This window comes from Melozone crissalis, unplaced genomic scaffold (genome assembly GCF_028551555.1).
Source record: "Melozone crissalis strain CALT ecotype California unplaced genomic scaffold, PUWL_Pcris_2 ptg000027l_1, whole genome shotgun sequence".
Taxonomy (NCBI): domain Eukaryota; kingdom Metazoa; phylum Chordata; class Aves; order Passeriformes; family Passerellidae; genus Melozone; species Melozone crissalis.
In genome coordinates, this window is record NW_026535805.1 from 15,641,087 (window position 1) to 15,667,896 (window position 26,810).

The 26,810-nt window shown below is 42.4% G+C and overlaps 1 protein-coding gene across 1 annotated transcript in view; it reads left to right on the top strand.

Annotated features, from left to right (window-relative positions):
- Nucleotides 1-26,810, top strand: part of KIF26B (kinesin family member 26B) — a 270,240-nt gene that overhangs the window by 228,739 nt on the left and 14,691 nt on the right. The window contains exons 11-12 of the mRNA XM_054280550.1: nucleotides 18,163-18,325; nucleotides 19,439-22,871. Of these exons, the coding sequence (XP_054136525.1) occupies nucleotides 18,163-18,325; nucleotides 19,439-22,871 (3,596 nt within the window). The remainder of the gene's footprint in view (nucleotides 1-18,162; nucleotides 18,326-19,438; nucleotides 22,872-26,810) is intronic.

A 26,810-nucleotide genomic window follows, 5' to 3' on the forward strand; every position in this document is an offset into this window, starting at 1 on the left:
AGTCTTTGCGTCATAGAGAATACAAAATAAGACTGTTAAGCTGGTATCAGATTTCTGTTCTCTTGTTAGGTGACTGCTGCCATTTTGGATGGCTATGTGCTGTGCAGTGGCATTATAATCAGTGGCTTTTATTGGTTTTGTGCTACTTGTGATTGCAGTCTGTTGGAGCTGAAAGCAGGACACATTCCTTTGCCTGGAATAAGTTATGTGTGTGTCAGATGTAAAAACCAAGTGTTTTACAAGTGGTGAAGTCCTGTGTGTCCATTTGCAGGTGCCATGTCTGTTCTCCTCACATCCATCTCAGTGCAGGGAGCCTCAACATGAGGATGTTGTTTGCAGGAAGCCTCTGTGTGAATCTGAAAGTTCATGTTCCCAGGGACTGGCACCTTCTTCCCAGCAGGGCCAGGCATAGTCCAGGCAGGGCCATAATGCTTCTGAGGCACTGTAGCAGAAATCATCTGGTCTCTGATGGTATCACAGTTACTTCTGTTAGTGTAGTCTGAAAATTGGAATGGCTTTTTTCATCCTCCCAAGAAAATTCATAGTTCCTCTGAAAATGCTATTATATCACACCCATGCAAAAAAAAGTATAAAAAGATTTTTAATGCCATTGGCCAGGTTCCATCCATTAACAGTGCTTCTCTCTGGAGTAATACCTGATTCTTTTGAGGAATCTGAGCATCACACTAATAGCTGTTCTGATACCTAATCATTGGGAAAACTGCTGTTCCTAAGCATATTTCTCCCATGGAAGACCAGAGAACAATAGTTAACAGAAGGGAGTAAAAAAACCCCACCAGATCTTTTCAAAAGGCAACATTTAGATATGGGCTATGAATAAAGAATGTTGCAGGCTGTGTATGAAATTATACTAAGCTAATATAAGTAACAGTGCAGGTATGTGAGAGTCATTTTGGCCAGCATTACTTATCTATTTTATGCATTAAACAGCTGTGTTATCTCTCTATTGGAACTAAACTTAATTTCAGAACAAACATAACTTTCTTAATAATTTTACGTTCATGTTAATATGGATATGTATTACCAGTGTACTCATATAGATATGTGTTACCAGTGTATTGTTGCACCTTAATTCATATCTCAGAAATAAAAAAATACCAAATGTTTTCTACTAATATCTAATCTGTAATGCATATTAGCTAATGGATTCTGTAGTCTCTGTGCACTATCCATTAATTGTCCACTAACTGGGGCTTAATATAAGCTCATTTTTAAGACTCCATAATTTGAAAGTACTTCTTCATTTCGTCAGAAGCCAACTAAAAAATGTTACTAATGATTATGGTTATAAATACAAAGAGATTTATCTAAAAAAGAGTTAATTATTCTATGATGACATTGTAAGTTATATGCTGCTCAAATTATCTTTCACTGCATTTTGCAATGCCTGAATGTGTGAGTAAATTCTCCTTGGTTAACCTCATAGTATGCAATAGGTCTATCTGTACAGTGCTTTTTCCTTCTGGCTCCTTTATTATACTGAAGGAACATCTCCTAACCCTGTGGTCTGATTATGCTCACATTGAAACATTTCTGGCACTTAAATTTGAAAACCTTTGCATATTTATGTACAAAATATTCCTTTGGGAGATTTAAAAATGTGGGTATAGTGGCAGATCTTCACTCCTCTTACTGTGCAGGTTCCAAGAAGGGAAGTCATAAGGGATTTTTGCTGCTTCCTCAACAGGAAGAAAAAAATCTCTACTGCCATATTTAGGAAAAAAGTCCAGTTTTTTGGCATATTAAAGACTTATTGTCTTGAGGTCAGGGCTGGATGAGTGTTGAGAACATGCTCAGCTAATGTGTTCTGCCATTATCCAAGTTTTGAATTGCACAAGTACAGACCAGCAATGGATGTGTTTGAGTGGTTGTTTTAGAGACATAATTGGGGGGTTTTTAGGCATGAATGTGTGATTGTGTCTATTTTTGACTCATTCAGCATTGGAACCAGTGAACATAGGAAACAATGTTGATATTGCTGGGTGAATATCGCAGTCTTCAGAAAAGAAACTCCAGCCCAGGAGAAGGTGGGAGATGAGATAGCCCCTAAATGTGATCATGTTCTGCTTTTCAAATATTTCTGTCATTGCTAACTTATATTAGTTATTAAATACAGGACTTTTATATCCCATGATGCACCTAATTTACACGAGTTACCAGAGTATGGATTGGACACCTTTTCATACCTGATCCTACTTATGTCTTTCCATCTATAATGTTTTCTACTCATTAACAAGTGCTAGCATTATGAAACATAGTGTTCTTTTCCCTCTGCATCTCCAGTGTATCTCAGAAATAACTTTGATTTATCATAGAGTTCTGGCAAATAACTGTGAAGCAGTCACTGTTGCAGTATCTTCAGTTTCTCAAATACTTTTATAATCTCAAGCAGGTTGGGGAGGAGGAGGCAGGAATAATTGTAAGCTGCATTTCTGATTCTGGGACATTCCAGGGGCTCAGCCCCCCATGTTAAATCTTTTGGAGGCTTAACTGGCAGCAGGCCTGCCTGACATCTCCTCAAGGCACCATGCACGATGCTGTGACCCCGTCTCTGACAGGTCCCTTCTCCTAGCAGCAGTCACATCCTTGGCCAGCCTCTGATGCAAGAGAGCCACAGGAAATATTGTCTTTACTGCCTGTCTCATTGACTATGCTCCTAAACCTTCTCTCATACTATATATGACATTGTGGAGGAGGTCAAGATGTGTGAAGCTTTCACCCTTTCCCGGTTTCCTTTGTATTTGCCAGGTCTGAAATGGAATGATACGTTCTGCTGTCCTAATTGATTAAATGGCATCTATCATAACATAAAGAGATCAAACAGAATTTTTTTTCCTCCCGTGTTACCGTTTAGAGCTCTCAATTCTTCACGGATCATTAGCATATAATTTTCAGATGAGCTGGCCAGTAGGTCCCTAAATAAAAATTAGTAGGAAAGATTAGCTAGGAAAGCTAGACTGGTAATGAGCTCTTGCACTATAGTAATGTGATAGGTTTATAGTTCATATCTAGCCCTAATCAGTGCTAAGTGCGAGTTGTCAGCATTTGATTGCTAATTGGTGTTTCTTGGAATTACAGTGCAACAAAATCACTGAAATGAAAATAAAGCTTTTCTTTAGCTATGACAAGTTAAGGGTTAATTATAAATGCTTGGGTCAAATACACCTCTTAGCTACAGTATATGCAAATCAGCTGCACTGAGGGAAGGTTCATGGGCTGTCAAAACTTCTCTGGTCCCTTTCGGGTAATTATTATATTTTTTTAATTGGTACAGTAGTGGCTTTGAAAACAGAAAAAGCTATTTAAGCCCTTTGCTATATATTTAATATGTCATACAATACACAAAAAAACCCTTAAACCTGAACTACTGAAGAATATTAACAATACAATGACAACTTGAACTCTAATAGCAGTCCTTTTCTTAATGGTTTTGTTTACTCTGTGTTCATTTTAGAACTGCTGTCCTCCCACAGAATTAATTGGATATAAAGTCATAACATGCATCTTAAAAATTATAAGGCAGGAATAATCTAAGCCACTTGATAGGCAAGACTTAAAAGCCTGGCTAACTTGACATGTGTGAGCTGAGATTTTTTCATTGCACAGCTATAAATAGGTGGCTCTAATCACTCTCATAGTGCTAATACGGGAAATGTCCCGTCTGTCCTCAGGAGCTGGTGCTGGGAATGACTGCTATGCACAATGTCGTACTTCCAAATTGTGAACCCAGACAAACTCTGAGAGCAGAACTTTCTCTGACATGGGTGCTGTGAGAGCATTTCAGCTATCTCTTGAGAGGCAAAAGCATACATGGTCAGACAATCTCATTGCTAGTCATCCAAATACATTTTTAAATTGGCTGTTAAATTGACCATTTCCAATCAGATTTAATGCAGGTGCAGGCCCTCAGATGTGAGGTCTGAGCAAGACTCTTGAGACTGAGAGAGGGGTGGGGCAGGCGCAGGCTGGCCCTTGAAGCTGTGATGACCCTGCTCTGTTGCATGCTGGTTTGCCAGCCAGCTCAGCCAAATGCCAGCCAGCATCCACAACCAGCAAGGAGAGAGGACAGAGCTGCAACTGAAGGTGAGTTAGGCGGGATGTGGCAAGGTGGGGTTGAGGGGACAGCCAAAGTATGGAAAATGGAGTAACACAGGACACAAACTCTGGGAAATCAGCCTTCATTTCTTCCTCTGTTCATGGAACAACTTGTTCATTTATCCAGATCCTCAGCATTTGAAATGCAACTTCATGAATGTATTTGCCTACTGAATAAAACTCATACAGTCAGCAGACAAACTTCTCTGTAAATTATTTGCTCATCAGTGTGTGGAGGAGGAGGAGGAAGGGGGAAAGTAGATCAAAGAGAGGATTTCAAATTAATTCCCTGCTAAATCATCTGAATTAAATGGTCGATTTTTGTTAGTGCAATAGCTGCAAAAGTTAATACTGAGATGTTAAGAAAGTCTTGCTCCAACAATAATTTGGTATTATCACTCAGATGTGAGAGGAGCAAAAGAGGAGACCCTGAGTTGAAACTCACTTAAGTAAATCCAGACAACAAATACTGCCTTCTTAGATGGTGAACCTTGAAATATCTTGACTGTTCCCAAGAGCAGGGAATCTGGAACATATGTCCGTGCATTTGAATTCAACCCTCCTTTCAAGATGGGGATACATTGGATACAACCTTCTGGATACAGCCCTCGCCCTCCGTTCTATGCAGGTGTGGTACTTCATGTCTGGGTGAGAGAAATTTAATCTATCTAGGTCTGAGTAAATGCCTGGATTGGTGTCCCCTGAGAATCTACTAGTTAAGCTGAAGAAGACAAGGAGCAGTAAGATGCATCAAGTAGTGAAGACTGCAGAGACAACAGTAGCCAGCATGGAAGTGGGAGCTATCAGCCTGGAGGGAAGGCTACTAGGGAAGTTCTTCAAGGACCAGTTTTAGGAGAGGTTTTATTTGGTGTTATCATCAGCAGCCTTGGCACAGCAGAGCAGGAGCTAATCATAGTGACTGCTTACACAAAGCTGAGAGCCATCATCTGTACAAAGGCAGATCAGAACCTCAGATGGGAACAGCTGTGGGACCTCAGGGGCTGCAGTAATACAAATGGTACTGATGCCAGGGATTGCCCTGATGGACTGCTGATAATTTCTGATGCAATCTGCGAGCTCATCAGCTAGAAAGGGGATGGGGGTGTGTGCTGATTTAGGCATGTTGGCTGATGATCACAGGTGTCCACAGCTAAATTAACTGTGACAAGGTAATGAAATCTGAGGAGATATTAGGAATGACAGCAGAAAAATAGTAATAATTATGCAAGGGGTTAGCAGTTCCTCTCCTGGGTGCAGTGCTGGTCTCCCATATAGATGAAGGATGAATTGAGACTGAAGCAAGTACAAGAAAGTCTGGTAAGGGGAGTTTTTCACATGAGAGAAAATGAAATTAATTTGTCTTGCATACCCAAATAGAGTAAACAGATAGAGAGCATGTGTATGTACATGTGGCCAGGAGCATTCCCATTCCTGGAGAGGGAGAGCAATGGAAACCAAAGAGCATGAGCAACTAGAAAAGAAGTTGGCATGCTACTACTAAATGAAAATGTGTGGGGGCAGTGTTAGAAAGCCATAAGATTTTTAAGGATGGGTTTTCTAAATGCTTGAGGAGGATTATATTCTCTCTACTGAGTAGAGGCCGGAGCTAATAATTCAGTCTCTTCTCACCCCATCCATCACCTGTGCTTTGATGCTGTCCCATGGGGCTTAGGCTCACAGGACCAAGCTCTATGGCAGTTGTCCACGTGCTGTCTTTACCAGAATGACTGTCTTTCCTCTTGGCCTCTCTGTGTCTCCAGATGTATTGGCCAGGGTTGGTTGGGTTGATTGAATGCTGAGGAACTCCTTGCTGGTCCTTGGAAGGTCACAGCAGGTGTGCAGAGGGGATGCAGGAAAGAGGCTGCAGAGCCAGGCTGTAAACCTTTAGAAGCCAATTCTAAGAATGTAAGAATGGCTGTACTGATTCAGGCCACATGTCCTTATAGCATCCTGTCTGGCTAAATTCAACAGCAGATGCCAAGGATGGAGTGTAAGGCTAAAATAAGTACTTTGCCAAAAAGTACTCAATCCTCAACTATTTTCAGCTGTGGGAATTCCTCAGTATCAGCAGCGGCTTTGTAAACAGAAGTGGGACCTTCCAGGCACATTGTAAATGATTCCAGTCTGAGGCTTTTTAAAGACAGTTAATGTTTGAAAGGATCTTTTTATGAAGAAACTGGTTCAGCTTACCTCTGAAATTGTTGTAGTGCTTCTTGGATTTTGAACAGCTAGCTTTGAGAGAGATATTTTTTGTGATTTAAAACTAAATACATACAAACTTCAGTATCGTATATTGCTTTCTGCCACTCACAACTCTGTTCTATCAGCCTGGTGGAGAGACAGCTGTTAACATGGAAATATGCAAATTTATAGTTCTTTTTCTGAGCAGAATAGGTATAATGGGCTCTAAAGCATGTCCTGGTCACCTCAGGTAAAACTGCAAGCAATTGTAGTAACATTTGTTACTACAAAGGTGACAATTTCTAACCATCAAGTTTAAAAGAGTTCCTTTCCTTTACTGTGGCAGGCTATGAGAAGATCTCAAAGTGTCAGATATACAGGAGCCAATTGAGAATCTTGTCTAGTCAATGTTACTATAGTGGGCAAAATAAATAGAAGAATGCATTTAAAGGGGGAGTGAAACTTCAGAAAACATGAAAAATGCATGTGCATCATTTAAAATTTTAAATTGCTGCATGGATGAAGATAAGTGTATTGAAGCAGCCTATCTCCACTTGGGTTAAATAGCAAATATATACATTAAAAATATTTATATACCAATTTTGCTACTTTTACTTATAGCACATAGAACTTGCATAGCCTGGAGTCCCTCAGGTTTTATTTAGGCTCCTCTGTGAATGAAGTATGATGGAGTGTGAGAGATATAAAAGAATCAAACATTTAGTTTCCTTATGCCTATGTTTATAGATGACAGAATTCCCACTGCCTTGCACCAGCTGCTAGATTTGGTCCCGTGCTGCCAAAACTGTCATCATCAACCTGCCTGTGGTTCCACAGTTTAATTTCAATGCCATGTATTTGACGTCAGAAGGGACTGGTTTCATCTTTGTTTCATGTGTCCTGTCACTAAATCTATAAAAACCCAGTTCAGATGCTGATGAAGCTTATGGGAGCTTTTCTGGAGACTTCAATGACAGCTGGGTTTGGACCACAGTGCCAGTGGATTTCAGTTAATAAAATCCTAATTTCTGGGGCTGGTTTGTGGACTTAACCAAAATGCAGGCACAGGCAGGAAATTTTCATCAATGATCTTTATTTGCCATGCAAGTCACCATCATCACTGCTATTGCTCAGCCTGTCTCATCACATCTCTCAAACAGCCAATTGTGAGAATAGCTCAGCCCATCTGTGGAAGAAAGTTCTGGCTGCCTGATAGCCATTCATTTTATGTGAAAGGAGTTCTTGGTGTCTCTCCACTTCCTCACAAGGTCACCCCATCGGTATTGACTGATGGCAGCACAAATATAGAGGCCAAGGATTTGCAGGCCAGAGAATGCTCTGTTCATTAGATTCTGCAAGCATCATTGCATGTGTCTTAAGAAACTTATTTTGGCTCTTGAGTAGTAAAGTAAATTGAGACCTTGAAGTGCAATTGGCTTTCAGTCCTAGGTTTTTAAAGAAATAGGTGTAATGGACAAAGTCACCTTTCTTACTCTTCTCTAAAGCAAATGGACATATAAAGTTAGATAGCTAAGTTCATGCTTACCCCTCTTATTTATCCTGATTTTTGGAAAGAGAATTATGCATGTTGTCTAGGATCTTTACATAGTCCCTGTACATGTCAATACATTATTCCTAAACGGAAGTCATAGGTTTTTAATTTGTAGTTAGTTTGGAGCTGAACAACTGAGGCCAGTGGGTGTCTGCTGGAAATGGGAGATGACACAAAAAATTCCTCCTTTTAAGAACTTGCTTCACCTGCTTAATTCCCATCCTAATTAGCAGATTGCTTGGCTGCTGTAAAGTTCATCTTCCTTGACAATGGACAGGGATTGCTTCTTTTATCAGGTTTTAGCAGTTTCACGCATCTCTGCGAAGCAATTTGGAGCCGTATGTAAAAAGGAAATCTAAAAGGTATTACATTGATTACCAGAAAAGGAAGCATGACAGGGGGCTTCTGATTGTATATTTTACTTTAATGCTGATGGTTTCATATTTTCACTGCTTTACTTTGGGTTTTGGCAGTTTTAATCAGGACCCAGTATCATGTAAGTGCATTTTTTTTTTTGCTGTTGATCTAAATTAACAGTTTTGTGAGCACCAGCATCAAGAACATAATGTTTCTAACAACTTGTCTCTCAGTCTGGCATCCAAAAAGATGTAAATACTGACCAAAATTATTCCTGTGTTTGGGAATTTCTCTCATCTATGTGCTTTCTCTGGTGTGTTCAAGAATGGAATTGAAAGCATTTGTCTCATTCTGTGGGAGCACAAATAAGACTTCTCTCCATCCACCCAGCTGCTAATCCTTCCAGCATTTCACAGACTTACTGTCTTCAAACTTTGCATATTATTTTCTCAAACCTTCTTTGAATTTGCCAAAAGCCTGGAAGTTTATTGCTGAAGGTGATAAGGCACCCTTGTGTGCAGGTGCAGAGGCAGTATGAACTCTTGAGCCTAAATTTCTTTAGGGAATACATCTAATGAGGGGTATAGATAGATTGTTTAATTTCCATATCATTAATGACAACCAAAGTCTGCCTTTTTTCCTTTTTTTTTTCCCCTTTCCACATGGGAGGATGTGCACTTTCACTGCCCTCTGCTATAATGCTGTGGCCTGAAGGCTCTAGGAGGTTGACATATAAAATGTTACTTATCAGAATGTGAAGTGTTTTGTGGAGTGACCTTCCCAGTTTCCTGGAGATGTTATCTGTTTACACAAGGAGCAGTGCCAAGTGGAGTGGTTTCTAAAACTGAACGGCAGTCCATTTATTTTCAGGTACCACTCCATTTGGGATTGCAATTAGAATAACTAGAGCTGCTCTCCAGCACAGGAAACTGGGAAGGTCATGCTGCCAAACTGTTGGCATCTTGATGAAGGAGCGTAAACTACTGCTGTCGCTACTGCAGATCAAATGAGCCTAAGCAGAATGAAGTAATTATGGAATCCTCCCAAAAGATCATGAATATTCATGTATCAATTACAAACATTTGAAGTTAATTTGCGTTTGAGGAAATAAGCCTGGTATTCCCCCCTGGGTCCATCTGAAGGCTCGCACCCCTTGCAGCGAGGGGTAGGCCGCTGTTTCTCCGGCCGGGGCTCCCAGAGCGCTCCGAGCAGCAGCCAGCTGTCCCCTCGCTGTCCCCGCTCCCAATTGCCACGGGGTATGGCCGAAATGGTCCCCGAGCTGCCTGGCGTGAGGGTGAGGCAGGAGTCAGGCCGCCCTGGCAGGCAGTGCATGTTGGCACCGAGAGGCAGCTGAGGCGGCCGCTGCCCTGACCACCGGGAGCGGCTCCTCAGCGTGTGTGACCCCGGCCGTGGGCCTGGCAGCAGCTGGGCCCCGGGAGCTGAGGCCTCCTGACAGACCAGGCCCTTGCTTGGCCTCTTGGGTGCAGAATGGAGAGCCGTGCTTTACTCTGCCCGCTGCCTGGCCCTCGGGAGGTGGCGGGAGCTGGGGCAGCAGCGCTGGAAGGAAAGATGCAGAACAAAGGAGCGTGCCCATGCTGATGCAGGGCTGGTGGAAATGCCCTCACGTGGTGTCTGCTCTGCTCCTGCTCATATCAGCCACCCAGAGGGGCTGGTGTGAAGGTGCTTTGCAGAATGTGTCCTCAGCAGATGGTCAGGGAATGTTTCTGCACGTTTTTGCTTGCTGTGTGTTTCCCCCTGTGACTGCCCTAGAGGCACAGGCGCTGTTCAGCTGCATTCCAGCCCTTCCATTCCCAGCACTCCTGCTGCACTGTCAGGGCACAGGCAGGCTCCTAAGCTGCTCCAGTTGCTATTCCATAGCAGCTACATTGTCCTCTCATATAAAGCAATTAAAACATACAGATAAGCTGAGCCAAACTTGTGGTTGCCATAATACTTCCAAGTAAGGGAGCCAAGGAAGGAGGGACATGGGGAGAGAAAGGACATTTTCCTTCCCTTTATTAGCATAGCTTGGTAGAAGTTGGCCTAGCCAAGTGCAGAGTCCCTAAATTATTTAAATCTAGGTCATTATTGGTTTTAAGTGCAGAATTTTTTTTCTCCTGTAAATCACAGTCTACTTATTGAGCATGTTTCCTGAACAAGTGGCACTGCTGATTTTGGGGAATCTGGCTTTAGCTCTAACATAGAATTGCTGAGCCTAACTACCTCCCTGGATTAATTGAGTTTCTGTTTTTCAGCTAGAATTTATGAGGAGCTGGCATTGTAATGAAACAGACCACTAGGATCCTTTTCGTTTTGCTTATCTCTGAGCTTCGTTTGGATGTTTTTAATGGCAACTTGTGAACGGTGTTTGTTTCTGCGCTGAGATTTGAAGTGCAGGGGGGAGAGGGATCATTTTTTCCATTTTTAGTGTAGTCTTCTTTCTGAAATAATAACTGGCCCTCAGCAGAACTGTGCTTCTAACCACCTCCTCTCTCCCACCCCATAACTTGCATTTACTGTGACTTTAAGCTACATCTGGATCTCTGAGCTCTCATTAGAGTAACACAATGAACTGTAAGTAAGGATATATGTGTTCTGTTTGGTATTGCCAAAGTGCAAAGTACACCTGAACTAAACTACATAAAATTCACAGAGCTGGGGAAAAGACTGAGAGGAACTTCTTTCTCTTATTCATTGAATTATTGAATGAATCTTGTGTGACTTCTGCTTCACTGCTGGCACAAGGCAGAAATAAGAAGATGGAGAAAATGTCTTTGTGTGTCTTCATCGCTAGCATGGTGGTGCCCAGCTTAGAGCTGGGTGGGCACTGTCAGAAACCATGAGCTCTTTAATATGTAAAGGTAAAAGTGGAGTTGTGTGACAATAACAGCTTTACTGGGAGACAGTTCTATTGTGAGATCAGTCAGCAAGACCTTAAAAAAGTTAGGAACTTTTTTGTCATTCATGAATAACATACAATAACTTGTCAGTTTTGCAGGCTGTTAAAGCTTCATCAGCTTTGGAGCAACTTTTATACAAAAGTTACAGCTCTTTTATGAGCCGTTTTTATGGTGAGAAGGGTAGTTCCCTGACTCGTGGGAGAAGAAGCCAACTCCCATCTTGCTACAATCTCCTTTCAAGTGGTTGTAGAGAACAGTGAGATCTTCCCTTGGCCTCCTTTTCCCCAGACTGAACAACTCCAGCTGCCACAGCCACTCCTCATTTGTGCTCCAGACCCTTCCCCACCTCCATTGCCCTTCTCTGGACAGGCTGAAGCACCTCTTCTTCCTTCTTGCAGTGAGGAGCCCAAAACTGAACTCATTTGAGGCGCAGCCTCACTGATGAGTTTCTGTTCTTCTGTCATTGATGTGCTTTTCTGCCTTTGGTAAAAAAAACCAAAGATGCTCTTTTGTGCATCTGCCACATCCTCATGGGTTGCCACAGGCAAAAGAATTATGAAATTTTCTCTTAAAAGACAACAATTGTAGAGGGAATCCCCCTACATTTTATATGAATTTTGTACAATTTGAGTCCCATACTTGGCTGCAGAAACACTTTTCTCCTGCTCTTGACTTCTCAGCTGCTGTAGTGTCCCATCCCCTCCAGATGTGGCAGTTTCCTGGTACTGAACCTGAGCACAGTGTCCCCTCAGTATAGTCCTTTCAGTTCCCCCTTCCCCTCTGCCGTGAGCACAGGGTTCTGGTTTGTGCTAGTGCACCTCATACAAGAGAACTAACTGCAGTGGCAGTGGAAATTTCCACTATGCTTCATTTTCCCTTTAAGGCTAGTCAGTTTCCACCTGGAGCAAGTTCATTGTCTCCCCAGTGCCTCATTTCACCAGGTGAAGAATTCCCCAGGTTAAAGGTCCAACACGTTACCCATCTTTCTTCAACTGCCTCGTTTTGTTCTGCTAACAAAGCCAGGCTCACATGGCTGAACCTCCGAGGGCTTTATCTCCCCACCTGACTCATTTTGCCTGTGCCTACACACATTGCTCCCATTTCCTCTCTCTCTCTGTCAAAATTATTAACAGAAAGGAAAGACATAGCTAAGCAAACTATACTGGTTCATAGTGAACTCAGCTGTTACACACCTGTAACATCCGCTGCTGGGCTTGTGCTTTTTGAGCTATAAACTGTCCTTTGTAGAGATTATTCCCATGTAGTAGGAGCCAAAACCCAATATAGTCTTTATGTGGCTCCTTTGTAATGTAAACATTTATTGCTGTGAATAAAGCAGTGCATCAGCTCAAAGGAGCAGAGTTAAGACGTTATGATCAAAAATGACTGTCATAGTTACTGAGATTTTTTTCCTTTGACATACCTCTATAAATAATTAGATTACAAGACACCTGAGGGCATACATCATCTGATGCTGTAACCATAACACCTGGAGGCAGTTGACAACTTTCTCCTTTTGGCCAAGTGCCTAGGAAGACACTAAGGTATATGATTAATAGAGAGCACAAACACACTGTCTTACACTTCCTAAAGCTTAGCTGTACCATTGTATAGTCTCCCTTGTGGAATGTTATTATTCCTGTTTCTGATGGTGCTGCTGTTGTCATTGAATAGCCAAAATCTGCATAGTAGTGGGGTGACAGGAAGGGGAAAACAAAGAAAATGTTTGTTATTAAGGTGGGAGGGGTGGGGGGGGGGCAGATGCAGGAAAGAAAACAAAGTGTATAATACAATTGGGTAAATAATTCCACAGAAAAATCATTATTCCAACACTTCAGCTGGATCTTCTTCTCCAGTTTTGCCTCCTTTTTGTGAAACAATTCTGTGTTTGTGTCTCCCATACACAGAATAAAATGCTGGGCAAGAAAAATTCCTGTGAATTTCCTGAGCACAATATTTATTCTTATTGCTTCATTTTCTATTCATGAATTCTATTTTGCAGCCCTACACAAAAGCAATTACCGTTTGCCTCTTTTCTATGTAGCTCACTTTGAACACACAGATTTTCTTAAACCTGGCAGAGGAGGAAGATCCAGGAAGGGACTGACCATTCTCTGCCCCTCACCTGGCAGCATGATACAGCAGCCATGCCAAATTATGGCCATGTTTTGGGATTTCTCTGCTGGGTGTCACTGAACAGCTATGGGGGAGCTTGAGTGGGGAGAGAGGCCTTCGAGGTCAGACAGAGAGAGTGGAAGATGTTAATGAAGGGAAGAGGGGGAGAAAAGAGGAATTTAATATTAGAAGAGTGTCCAGCAGTGATGCTGGAGAATGGCAAAGTCTGGTGTAGCTGCTTAGACCACTGCAGGATGAAACTGTGCTCTGCCAGGCTGTTTTGGGGAGGAACTGGGGTATGGGAACAAGAACAAGCAAAAAGGTTAAATGAGGAAAGCACAGGATAGACTCTGATAGAGGATTGTAGGATTGTAGGTCTGATCAGAGAAGAGCATGTCAAAAAGGATATGAACACACGAGAGCACAGGTTTTCTACAGTGCATGAAAGGAGTGGGTTACTCCTTCTAACATTTGCTGCCTGTAGAAAGTGTTTTTCTACAGGTAGCAAATGTTGGAAAACCCCCTGGTAAATTGCAAGTCATATTCTTCTCTACTGCTTGTCCAAACAAAAGGTGTCAGCCAGCTGCTGCTGCCAGCTAGTTTAGAAACTGAGGCTATTTTATACACAGGAATGTTCCAAGCTTGCTGATGTCTCATTGAAGTGTAACCACAAATCTACATGAAATTACATAGTATACATATAATAAGTGCATTTAGAGCCTAAAATCAATTGCTATAGAGTCAGGAAATGTCAAAATTAACGGGCTATGTATATTGTGTTGTCCTTTCAGGGCTCTCCCTCCATCCCAAAATATCATCTTTTTTCAAGGCAAATAAAGGACCTGCTTTAGACATGAATCAGGACTGTATGGTGATGTGGTCATTGTCACTAAACATGGAGAATGGGATGGAGGAGTGTGGAAGAGAAGGGAGATATTATGAAAGGACTGATACTACCTTCAGATTAGTTCTGACAATGTGTTCTTAAAATTTTTAGATGGGCTACTAATTGTATGTTCCTGTTTTTGGAGTATCCTGATTTGAGAACCAGCTGCCCCATTTGCTGTTGGAGATAAGGTCCAAGTTAGCTATACTTTGAACATGAAGACTGTGTAATGATCAATACTCTGAAAGATCTGTGCTTCACACCAAACACCTATACTTAATGAAGTCTTCAATGTTTCAGGTATTATCAGAGGAATATATGCGTCACCTCAGGGGCATTCATCAGATACTGCATTGATGAGCTCCACAGGGAAAAGAAAAAGTTATAAAGAGACTTTGAAGGAATCAGTCATTCAGTATTCAGAGCAGAGTTTTTATAGTTCTAACAGTAAATAAGGCATAAATCCATGCATTGCAAGGCAAGGATTAAAAGAAAGATTAAATAACTTATGGTTCGGTGAGCACTGTTTATTCTGTGCAGGGTTTGAGGCAGGGCTCTAGTGGAAAAATAACATCCAGTCACAAAATTAAAGACTGACTAAATGTACATGGGCAACTGGGATTTATGCAGTGTCTAAGGACATGTATCATGATATTACATGCTTCATTCTTCAATGCAAGATTCTGTGTTGTTTGAAGTTGAGTATAATTAATCATTCATGAGGAAGGGAAATACAGATGTGTATAAGAGGAGCATGAAGATGTACATCTTTCTTTCTTACTGAAAGGAAGATGTACATCTGAATGAACCGAGGCTTTCTGCCTGGCAGTCTGCACCTCTGTACTGCACCTCTGTACTGTACCTGCTGACATTGTAGAGACACCTGAGTTTAGTCTCCTGCACACAGGGCTCTTTGCTTCTGGACTTTGCCAAGGGTACCACTTTGCATACTTTATTTTTGGTTTTTACCTATGTGGGATATATATGAATAATATTTAGTAGCTTTTCTTCTGTAGCCATGATTGTCTAGAAGCTAGGCAAGAAAAAGTTTACAAGTAAAGGTAATGTATTTTATTAGAACAAGTGATGTAGTTAGAAAAAAATGAGGTGACTTTGAAGTACTGAAAAGACTGTAGAATTGACTTACTGATATACAGGCTTTGGAGTCTGAAATGGGGTATCCTGACCCCACCTTCAATTTTGTATGTGTTTTATGTCCCCATAATCATGATGGTTTAGGGTAAATTTCCTAAACTATAAAAACATTAGTGGATGGGATAGAAGAACATTTAAAATGAAGACAGGTATATAAAGTGGAGTCATTTTTCTGCTCTGACCTATAATTTTTTATTACTTTTGGAGCAGAATAAAAATAGACCATTAGCATTCCTGAAGTTCTCTTATTTTCCATGAAGACATTGATGCATTCCACTCTGCTGCCATGAGAAATCTTCTGCTAGCCAGCCTCTGCTTAACACGGTGAGCAACATACACCTGGGAGCAGCAGACTCTGTAACTTTCTTCAAAATTTCCTGTGTCTTAGTTTAGATTGCAGAGCCAGAGGATCAACAAAGGTCTTGCTTCTCAAAGCCTTTCCAATGCAGAAGTGCAGACCTCTTTGTAAAACTTCTGCTTTCACAGGAAATTTTGCATTTTCAGATAAAAGCTCACAAATGACCTAATGAAATAATTCATAGCTATTCATTTTTTTTCGGGCAGAATACCATGCTAGCACTCATGAGAACAAAGCATCTACTTTGTGTCTCACACTGGCTGCCAAGCAGACTTCAGTGAGACTTCCAGAATGTTTTAACAATATTTTAATTGAAGAGGATAGAGTAAGTTAAAAATTAGGCCACACATTTTTGTGTCTTACATTCTCTTCTATTTTCTTTCTTTCTTTCTTTCCTTCAGAAGTTACTAGGTGAGAGTTACTGTGAGAGGTCAGTGAACCCTGAACAGCTGAACTTGTCTTATGACAATATCCAGATTTGACAAAAATCTTTGTTTAGTAGCTTTCTCCCTCTTTATGTTATTTTTCAGTACAGTACAGTAGTGATATGAGGCTGGTTATTTTTTCTGGGTACAAGGTGAAGTTGAGACTCAAGATGTAGCCTGTGCTGCATGAACAAGCTCCATCTGAAATTAGAAATCAGTGCTAGCTGGGCTTTTTACTGCTGGGTTCATGCTTTAATCCTTAACAAATCTGCCCTTCAGTTCCCATCCATGTCAGAGGATGAATTATAAATAGATATTTCTTCAGTATTGTTATTCTTCTTGCAAATGGGTATTTCAGTACAAGGCAGATGGCGCAGATTATTTTATATTCCTAATGCATGTGTCTCTAGGAGAGCCACACCTCAGTGCTGATGCTGGCTGCATGGATTATGCATTCTCAGGAGACCAACACGTTTAGAATGTATTCTTCTGCACTTTCCCCTGTCGTCTCATGTTTTGCTGTGATAGAAGCACTGGCAAATGGAAGGCTTGTTATTGATTTCTGTGGAGATGTTAATAATTTCTGTGTTACTCTGCATTGGAGTGACAGTAACTGATGTAAAAATTTGACATCTTAATTATTCCGTGATGGAAAAGAGGGACACTAACCTGAGAGACAGCAGCCTCTGGATCTGTGGATTCAAAGCAGCCTTAGGTCACAAGTGAAATGAGTGAGGCTGTCCCAGTATAGTCTTTATGGATGTTTATTTGCTTCTCAAAGACACTAGATGTGTCTTCAATGTGTCTGGAGCAGATGGAAGCAGAAATCCTGAAATAAAAAAAAAAGTTTTATTTTCAGTATTTCTAGTCAAGCTGAAATTCCAAGTTTTAGAAGCCTCAGGAGATGAGAACCCTCCAGGGCTATTGCATCAAAATATGCAGCCCAAATGTTGTTATTTATTCAATCAAAAAGAGAAGTCCAAGGGTTTTGGTGTTTGCCCATCGATCCCATCCAGCAGGCATAGCTTCAGTTCCCAGCAGCTGCAGCTTTATGCAGTGTTCCTGTGAGCTGGAAATCTCAAGTGAGAAAACAAGGACACACATGCACCGCAGGTCATTTGCAGATATTTAACAGTGAGCCCCAAAAATCTGATCTGTAGCTACTGACAGTATCACCATCATTTCAACAGCGAATGCAGTTCCTTTAGTCACAGATAAATATCAGGCTGTTGCTGTCTTTGTTTCCAGCTGTTTGTAGTCATCGTCCACAACCTTTAGCATAGAGGAGACACTCTTCAAGACAATGCCATTTCCCAAATAACCATCCAGCTGACTTTACACATCGGAGCTAAAGGTCTCTTTAAAATTATATATTGTGTGTTCCTGACTACAGGATTAAATGACCACCTCAAAAGTATTATATATATGCATCATTATTCTGTTAAAATTCATATTCTCAGTCCAGTCACACACAGCCCCACAATAAGGCATCAGCATTTCAAAAGCTATCTGAGGCTGAACAATAGAGTAAATGGCAAGAACAGAAAATTTGATTTCTGCCTCAGTGAAAGAAAAGATCTAATATGAAAGAACAATTGTGTGAAGTCTGAAGGCTTGATTGGTTTGTATTTTACCAGCATCATCCAAAATTGACTTCAGTGGCTTAACTGTTACTAATATTGAGTTACCCAGTGCCCTATAAGGCAACAAAAAATTGTGTTCTGTAATCTTATCCAGTACCCTCTTGTCCTCCAGAGCTGGGCCAGGGTTTGTCTGGGCACTGTGCACTTCAGAAGAGCAGCAGTTTGATGTTTGCTGTTGTGGCTCCTTAACAGCCTCTAGGGCTGGTCTGCATCTCTCTGTTGGCAATGGTAACAATGGAGAAGGACTGAGCTGAAAAGGAGTCAGAAAAGGGGAAGTGGGAAAAGAAGTTTGAATTGTAGTCCAGGGTCTTTCGGCATGCTCAACTGCACAACGTAGTGCAGACCTGAGGAAGGAAACTAATTAGGAGTCCATTAAAAAGAGGAGAAAATATCTTGCCAAGACCCAAGTTACATCATGATGGCCAAAGCGAAACCTTGCTGGCTAATGTAGCCTTAATTCACTTTATTTTGCAGAGACAGCAAGCTGACCATGTTGCTCCGAGAGTCCTTGGGGAACATGAACTGCCGCACCACGATGATTGCTCACATTTCAGCCGCCGCGGGCAACTACGCGGAGACGCTCTCCACCATCCAGATCGCCTCGAGGGTCCTCAGGATGAAGAAAAAGAAAACTAAGGTAAGACCATGTGTAACTCCCTTCTTATAATGATGGAGGAAGGAGGAAAAAGGGTCCTTAACTGGGTAAAGCAGCGTGTAACCAAATCAGTAATCAGTTCCAAAGTGTATGGGATGTATGTACCCAGTCCTAGGCAAGTGTCAGAGTGCAATATTAGAGAGATAAATGCTTCAGCTTCAGAGACACAGGAGTAAGTTTGGACACATCTGTTGTAGCAGGTTTGTAAGCTGACCTTGTTTAATAATATAACTGTCAGAGAGCATTTATTTTCCTTTATACTCTTAGTGCTAAATGAAATAATAAGGAGTAAAACTGCTGTAGAGTTAAAGAAAATTATTTGGATTAATTAAGAATTAGATTCTCAATGCTTCTCAGAGGGAGCAGAAGCAAAATAAAGGGCAGAACTACTGTGTCCAAGGCCAGCATTGACCACCTTTTTATTCCTATTGCTTCTAAATATGAGTGAAAGATTTTCCAAGTAGAGTGAAGATGGACTATATCCATTTTCACGTTAGAGAGTTCTGGTTGCTTCCATGGAACTTATGGTGTGAATTGGGAAGAATGAATGAATGTTATGCATTTCATTTTAATTGGCAGATTGACAAAAGCTTTTTTTGTCAATTGATTGAAGAGAGAAAAATGAAGGGTTCAGTCCACACACCATCAGAACACTGTGTCTCCAGAGACCTCTGAGTGCACATTATACAATTCCACACACTGGTAGTATGGGATCATATGTAATCAGTTTTCTTGTTCTTCTTCAAATACACAAATGTACATGCACGCACAAAATCAGCAAAGCCTTTGCCAAATACCTGATTTCTTTGGCCAGGCTCAGTTAAGGGAGGTATCTTAATCCATATTTTTAGTATATTTTTTTTAAGTCTTGTGATTTTGAGTGGGACTCAGAGCTGGGAATTTGGCTTCTCCATTGAACATAGCTATGGGTTTGCTCCAGGGCTGTGGATAAGCAGCTTCAGAGCTTTGTACCTTAGTTTAGAGATCTCCCGGTTCATATGTGACCATGATTTTTTTTGTGTATGCAGTTTGTGCAAGGAGAAACTTGCAATGCTGAAATGTCATAGACTCTCTCTCTCTCTCTCTCTCTCGCAGTACACATCAAGTTCTTCTGGAGGAGAGAGCTCTTGTGAGGAGGGCCGGATGCGGAGGCCAACCCAGCTGAGACCTTTCCATTCTAGAAACACTGTGGACCCAGACTTCCCTATTTTGCATTTATCAAGTGATCCTGATTATTCATCCAGCAGTGAGCAGTCGTGTGACACGGTGATTTATGTTGGCCCCAATGGCACTGCCCTCTCTGACAAGGAATTGACAGATAACGAGGGTCCCCCTGACTTTGTTCCCATAGTTCCTGCTCTGCAAAAGACCAAAAATGAGGGCAGGTTGGAGGAAGTTAGTGAATCAGGGCCCAGCACATCTGAAAGAGACTGCCTGAAGTGCAACACCTTTGCAGAGCTCCAGGAGAGACTGGATTGCATAGATGGCAGTGAAGAGACTGACAAATTTCCCTTTGAAGAGATGCCTGCTCAATTTACCTCAGACCAGATGTCTAAGTGTGCTGTCTCAAGCCAGCTGGCAGAGCTTAGCCACTTACCAGAGTCAGATAAGGAAGATACGATGCCAGAATGTCAGCATCCTGATAGAGAAGCCAAGGAAAATACAAACACAACACCCAGCAAAACTAGGAGAAATCACTCCCCTGTTCCTTCTGGAGCTCTTACCAATCTTTCAACTCCTTCTTCTCCCAGGAGTGTAACAGGCAGCTCTAGTAAAGAGCTTAATTCTTGTCAGTTAGCACACAGCACCAGCTTGCAGAGCAGCAGAGAAGGGCTCAACACTTCTGGATTTGTGGAAGGCAAACCTCGGCCAATGGGTTCACCCCGGCTTGGCATTGCAAGCCTCTCAAAGACATCTGAGTATAAGCCACCAACTTCTCCTTCCCAGAGGTGCAAAGTCTACACACAGAAAGGAGTCCTGCCCAGCTCCACTCCCCCACCAGCTCCCCTGAGTAAGGATGCCACCATGACATCTACTGAATCTTTATTACAGCCAGAAATCCGGACCCCACCTGTAGGTATGAGCCCTCAGATTATGAAAAAGTCAGTGTCATCCAACAATGGGGATTTTGAAGAGACTGTTCTCAATGAAGATGGGCAACAAAGCATTTCTCCAGAATCCAAGAAAGAGATTCTGAGCACAACCATGGTGACTGTGCAACAGCCATTGGAGCTGAACGGAGAGGATGAGCTTGTGTTCACCCTTGTGGAAGAGCTGACCATTAGTGGTGTCCTTGACAATGGGCGCCCGACCAGCATCATCAGTTTTAACAGTGACTGCTCCGTGCAGGCTTTGGCCTCTGGCTCTAGGCCAGTCAGTATTATCAGCAGTATCTCTGAAGATCTTGAGTGTTACTCCAGTGCAGCTCCTGTGTCTGAAGTCAGCATCACACAGTTCCTTCCTCTTCCAAAGCTGAGTCTGGATGACAAACCCCAAGACGATGGCAGCAGGCGCTCATCCATCAGCTCGTGGTTGAGCGAAATGAGCACGGGCAGTGACGGTGAACAGTCGTGCCACAGCTTCATTGCCCAGGCGTGCTATGGGCACGGGGAAGCTATGGCAGAGCCCCCTGTCTCTGAGTTTGCAAGTACCATACAAAGTGCCAGCATGATTTGTGTAAGTGACAAACAGAAGTCAGTGACTGACAACATGCTTATAATGTCGGAAATGGGGGAGGAAGCTTTCGGCAAAGTGCCACCCATCAAAGGCTGTAAAATATCAGCTCTAGGCAAAACTACTGTCACAATCAAAAACACAGCAAGTCTCAGCAGCTGTGAGGGCTACATCCCAATGAAGACAAACATTACCGTGTATCCATGTATTGCTGTTAATTCCTTCAAAGCTCAAGACAGTGATGATGCTGTACCAGCTGTGACTGCAGACCCAAAGGCTGTTCATCCCCATGATGGGAAAGAATCCATTGCTAAGAAGGTTATCAAATTTGAAGACCCTTGGTTGAAGAGAGAAGAAGATGTTAAAAAGGACAGCTCTGGGAGCAGTGACGGGCCAAGGCCTGATACAGTCACGGCTTCAGCCAAGCCTGAGCACAGCACAAAACAGTCCTCCATGGACAGGTTTAGCACGAGCAGTGGGGACACCTCTACTTCCCCAGGATCTGACAGTCTAAAAAGGATTGTGGATGGGTGTGAGGTGGCAGCATCCAGCTCTGCAACCCAAAGCCCTGTTCATTCCAGTGATGGCTTGAAGAATTGTAGCCTCTCTAGAGGGCTCCCAAAGGCAAGCAAGGTGGAAGAATCTGACAGTCATCTCCATCCCAATTTTACTGACAGCGGTGGAGTCAATTCTCCCGCCCTCCCCCAGTTTTCTAGGGCTAGTCTTGACAAGAAAATGGCCTCTCCCAAACACTGCATACTCACTCGTCCCAAAGGGACCCCTCCTCTACCACCTGTGAGAAAGTCAAGCTTGGATCAGAAGAATAGAGCCAGCCCCCAGCACAGTGCAGCCAACAGCACCACGAGCAGTCCCTCCAGCCAGCCTGTGTCCTTCCTGGCCAGCTTCCCCGAGGAGCAGAATGCCAAACTAAAAGGCCCTGGCATAGACAGCAGCATCAACAACAGCAGCAGCAAGCTCTTCAGTGCCAAACTGGAGCAGCTTGCCAGCAGGACCAACTCCCTAGGGAGGTCCACAGGAAGCCACTATGAGTGCTTGTCGCTGGAAAGAGCAGAAAGTCTGTCCTCTGTGAGCTCCAAAATGAGCCCTGGCAGAGACACCACCATGCCTAGGGCTGGAAGGAGCCTCAGCCGCAGTGCCATGTCCTCACCCACCAACTCGGGCCTCTCCCAGTCGGCAGGTGCCTCCCCAAAAGCCAGCCAGTCAAAGATCTCTGCTGTCAGCAAGCTCCTGCTGGCAAGTCCCAAGGCCCGCAGCCTCTCTGCCTCTGCCACCAAAACACTCAGCTTCTCCACCAAGTCTCTGCCTCAGTCTGTGGGGCAGAGCTCCAGTTTGCCCCCAAGTGGGAAGAACATGTCCTGGTCAATGCAGTCCCTCAGCAGAAGCCGAGGCTCCAGCCTTACTTCCAAATTGCCCCTTCGAGCTGTCAATGGGCGGATTTCAGAGCTGCTCCAAGGGAGCACCAGTGCCAGAGGCGTTCAGCTGCCGGGAAGCCTGGAGACAGAGGAGCGTGGGGGCCTTCCTGGAGATGAGAAGCCAGCTGTTCACATGCTGCCTTCACCCTACAGCAAGATCACCCCTCCTCGGAAACCGCACCGCTGCAGCAGTGGCCACGGCAGCGACAACAGCAGCGTCCTGAGCGGGGAGCTGCCCCCGGCCATGGGGAAAACAGCCCTCTTTTACCACAGCGGGGGCAGCAGTGGCTACGAGAGCATGATGAGGGACAGCGAGGCGACGGGGAGCGCCTCCTCAGCACAGGACTCCATGAGCGAGAACAGCAGCTCTGCCAGCGGCAGGTGCCGCAGCCTCAAAACCCCAAAGAAACGACTGAATGCAGGTAAGCTTGTGGTTGTGGGAAAGAGGGATGCAGACCAAAGCAGATTAGTACTCAGGGGTAGGCTGGCCCTAAGGGTGAGATAGTTAAATACCAGTTCCACCTCTTAGCTGAGAAGCAAGGGCATGGTAAGCATCCGAGGCTCTGCCTTTTTTCCTTTTGGATTCACTAATCCTGTGTGGTTGTATTGCCTTTGCTGTGGAGTCTCTTACTGACCTCTTTCACTTCGGTTTGCTTCCAATGAACAAAAACTTAGTTAGTTTTGCCAGTGACAGCCACATTCAATATTTATTTATACAAATATATTTCTGACTTGATTCCAGAAAGGTGCCTTAATATGCATGTTTCACCAGCCCAAGACCAGAGTCTTGCTGAATGGCTGTATCTCTTGTGAGCCTGCTTCTGCTCCTTGTGTGCCCAAAGGTCCATCTGAAACCATTGTTGAGTTCCTTCTCCCCACATAGGAGATGGAGCAAAAATGTGTCCATGCCCCTTGAAAGATGCTATCCTGTACCTGAGACTCTTGCCTTTTGAGTTGTGGCTCCTTTTCCCAGAAATTTATTGATAATTAATAATAGGTAATATTAAGAACAATATATGGGAACTACTGCACTGAAGCACTTTCAAATCTGGAACTTTTTTGTGATCATGGAATGGATTGAGAAGACTTCATCTTTGTTCAGACATAATCCCCAGTAGCTTCACACTACATCAGGACTTTTAAATTAGATAGCAAGAGCTTTCTGGGTCATATCAAGAGTCTGTGCAGGTACCTCTTTCCACGAGAGCAAGTTTCATAAAGTTCCAGAACAGGGATGGGGACCATTCATGAGCTGGTCAGTTCACATTTTTCCCAGGTACTGTTTTCCCAACTTGTAGTGCAAGTCCTGACTAATCTACTTCTGAAAAAAATTCAGGTTGACATCGGACCTGGTGGCACAGGAATGTGGAATATCAGTAGCTACTTATTCTACAGTAGCTGGGTCTTTCTAAATTGTGTTTTTCTCATAGTGTTCCTAATTCACCAGCCATTCCACTTGCTGTGATACTCACCTCTGGAATTCATTTCCAGTGAACAGAGTAATGCATAACTCTCCCTTTCTTTATGCTCTTGACTATGGTAGCAGAAAGAACATGTGCAGCACAGATGTAAATGCAATAGATTCTGCTATTAAAACAGCATCCATAAATGCAGAGCTGATTGTACCTGTTCAGAGGATGCATCTGAAAGTGATCATTCTGCATAATGCAAGCCCAGACCAAATGACTGAATATTATTTCTGAAGGTAACTTTGCGTCTTCTTGGAAAATCTCTTTTCCTAGCCTTTCACTTAAATGGTAATAAATTGATTTTCCTCTTTCTGAAGAGCTCTGCCTCTAAAAACCCCTTTCAAATATGAACTGTTTAATGATAACTTGTAAGGAAGAGAAGGATGATTTCTATCTTGTGAAAAAGGAAAACAAAGCTGTCCACAGAGATGGCATTTGTGGTTGTAAACTGACAACTTGATTGTGTCTTGTGGAGAAGCTGCCAATCTAATATGGACTTTTTCCACAGGTCATTTAGATGGAAAAGTTTATCAATTTCTGGGAAAAAAACAGGCAGCTGTGCAGATGAGGGAACAGATTAGATACCAGAGAATGTTCCCCTTAGTCCCCCAAGGGACATATTTTACAGAAAAACTCTGAGAAAGCTTCAGGCACAGCCTCTGGATTCCTTAGACTCCAGAGTTCATCCCCAAACTGAATCACTAGAGGATCAATATTTTTTTACTCTGATGCTCACAAAACTGCTATTGTTTCGTTTCACTTCTCTCTGCTTTGATAGCACATTGGAGGCTGGACAAGGCTGGAGAAATGAGTGACAAAAGTATTGTCTTTGTGGTGTTCTAATTACAGACAAGCTTCATGTGTGTGTGTTGTATTTTATAAGTTCACGTATTGTATATACAAATACAACCAGGGTTGTATTTTGGCTCACAGCTTTTGCTAACCCCTGTGCAGGACTAAACATTGTGTCAGTAGTCATTAAAAGGGAGTTGTGAAGGAGAGATCTGTTTGAGACTCAGGTTTAAGATTGTTCTTATAGCAGTCTGGAGGACACACCAGGAAAGAACAGGCCTTGAGCCTACCTGGTAGAACATTGACACTGATTTGTCATACAGTGCAGGTATGCAAAATTATCAAGTGATGAGGTAAGTATGAACCTTTGATTAGCAGGGAACATGAGGAGTCCTAGATTTGCTGCTTTTTTACTGCTGTGTAACGTGTGACCTTTCTTTTTCCCCAAATATACGTTTTTTTGGCTGGCCAAGAAATTAATCTCTCTATCCTAATTGCTGGTGTGAGGTGGTTCCTCTCTCCTTAGTCAGCAACATTGCAATTATCTGCCTAATGATGGACATGAATCTCTGGGGTGGAGGGTTTTCAGTGAAGGGCCTGTCTGTGTCCTTGGAAATTGCCTGCCCCAGTGGACTCAGCATAGCCTGGTACATTGACCTCCCTTAAAAGTAATTTACAAAGCTTCTCTCTTAATTCAGCATGTCACCTGATATGGAGAGATTCTCAGTGTATCATCTCTGATACTTTACTTTTGAAAGTGATTCCCTATGTCAGCAAGTAATTCCTGTATTGTTTGGTATGACTTGTTTATAAGTGCAACCAGGGGTTTTATGGAAATTAAAAACTCATGTTTTACCACCATCCCTATTTCTAGCAGAAAACCACTGCCCAGAAATTAATCAGGCTTCACGTTCATATAACCCAGCTCCTGTTTGCATTTGGTCTGGCAGCAGTGAAATCATAATTCTGTTTTGATGTGTTTGATAATAGTATAATTTTTCAAATGTCAGCAGATTTATGATGGCATAAAACCAGGATTATTACTTCAATGCAGGAGAATGTGAAGAAGGAGTTAAGGTATAAGGGAGAATAGAGCTGTTTGCAAATGTATTTTTATTGTACAATGAAAAAATGAGAAGTTTTGTAATCTTTCATCCTCTGTAGTATCTCCTTTCTTAGAGTGTGAGTGTTATCTCTGAAGAAACACTTTTTAATGAAAAACTAGCACACAAAGGTTCTGAGATTTTCAAAGACAGATATTATTTTAATATAAAGTGTCAAGAGCATTGGACCTTCCCTGATTTGCGGTCACAGATCCACTGTGCTGTAATGGATATGGCACTATAGATATGCTCATTTCAGGTCAGGCAACCTTGTCCACTTTATTTATGATTATTATTAACAGAAATGCTAGCTGTCAGGCACGATCAACATGAATCAGCCCAAGGCCCCTGTAAAAGGAGCTATAAAGAGTCTTTAAGAGAATCACCAGAAGATCTCACAATTACTTTTGAAGTTCTGACACATTGGAGAGACATCATTTTTCCTTGAGATTAAGATCTTGTCTTTCAGTGCTCTTAAGTGCATTATTTGTATGTGTAGATGCTTCTGCCCTGAATGTCATACATGAAGCATCAGACCTACCCTGACAGCTTTTGAAGGATAAAGCTAGTTCATATCCTTCACTGTTAGCCTTAGGTTAATTTTTGGGCTCTGCCTGGGTACCTGTACAGTTCACAGACAATGCAGTACAAAATTGTGTATGTACAAAATTAGAAGAAAATAATAATAAAAATAATTCCTTTTGCATTCTGGTACCTATTGAAAAATCATGTGCTTGCCTCATGAGGCACATAAGCCTTTCCCCTGCTAACGTATGCATTTAATAAATATTCCCATTTTTCTAATATCCAACATTGGTTCTGTAACATCATGTCAGCATACATTGGCCCAAAGTGACTGTTTGTGGCAGAAACAAAGCTCTTTAGTCCTGATCTATGGTTGTACATTTCAAAGCTTTGTATTGCTTCTCTTTAATCCACACTGTGGTGTAAGTATTATTCCAGACCCCATTTTAAGATGGATAAATGAAGGTAGAGA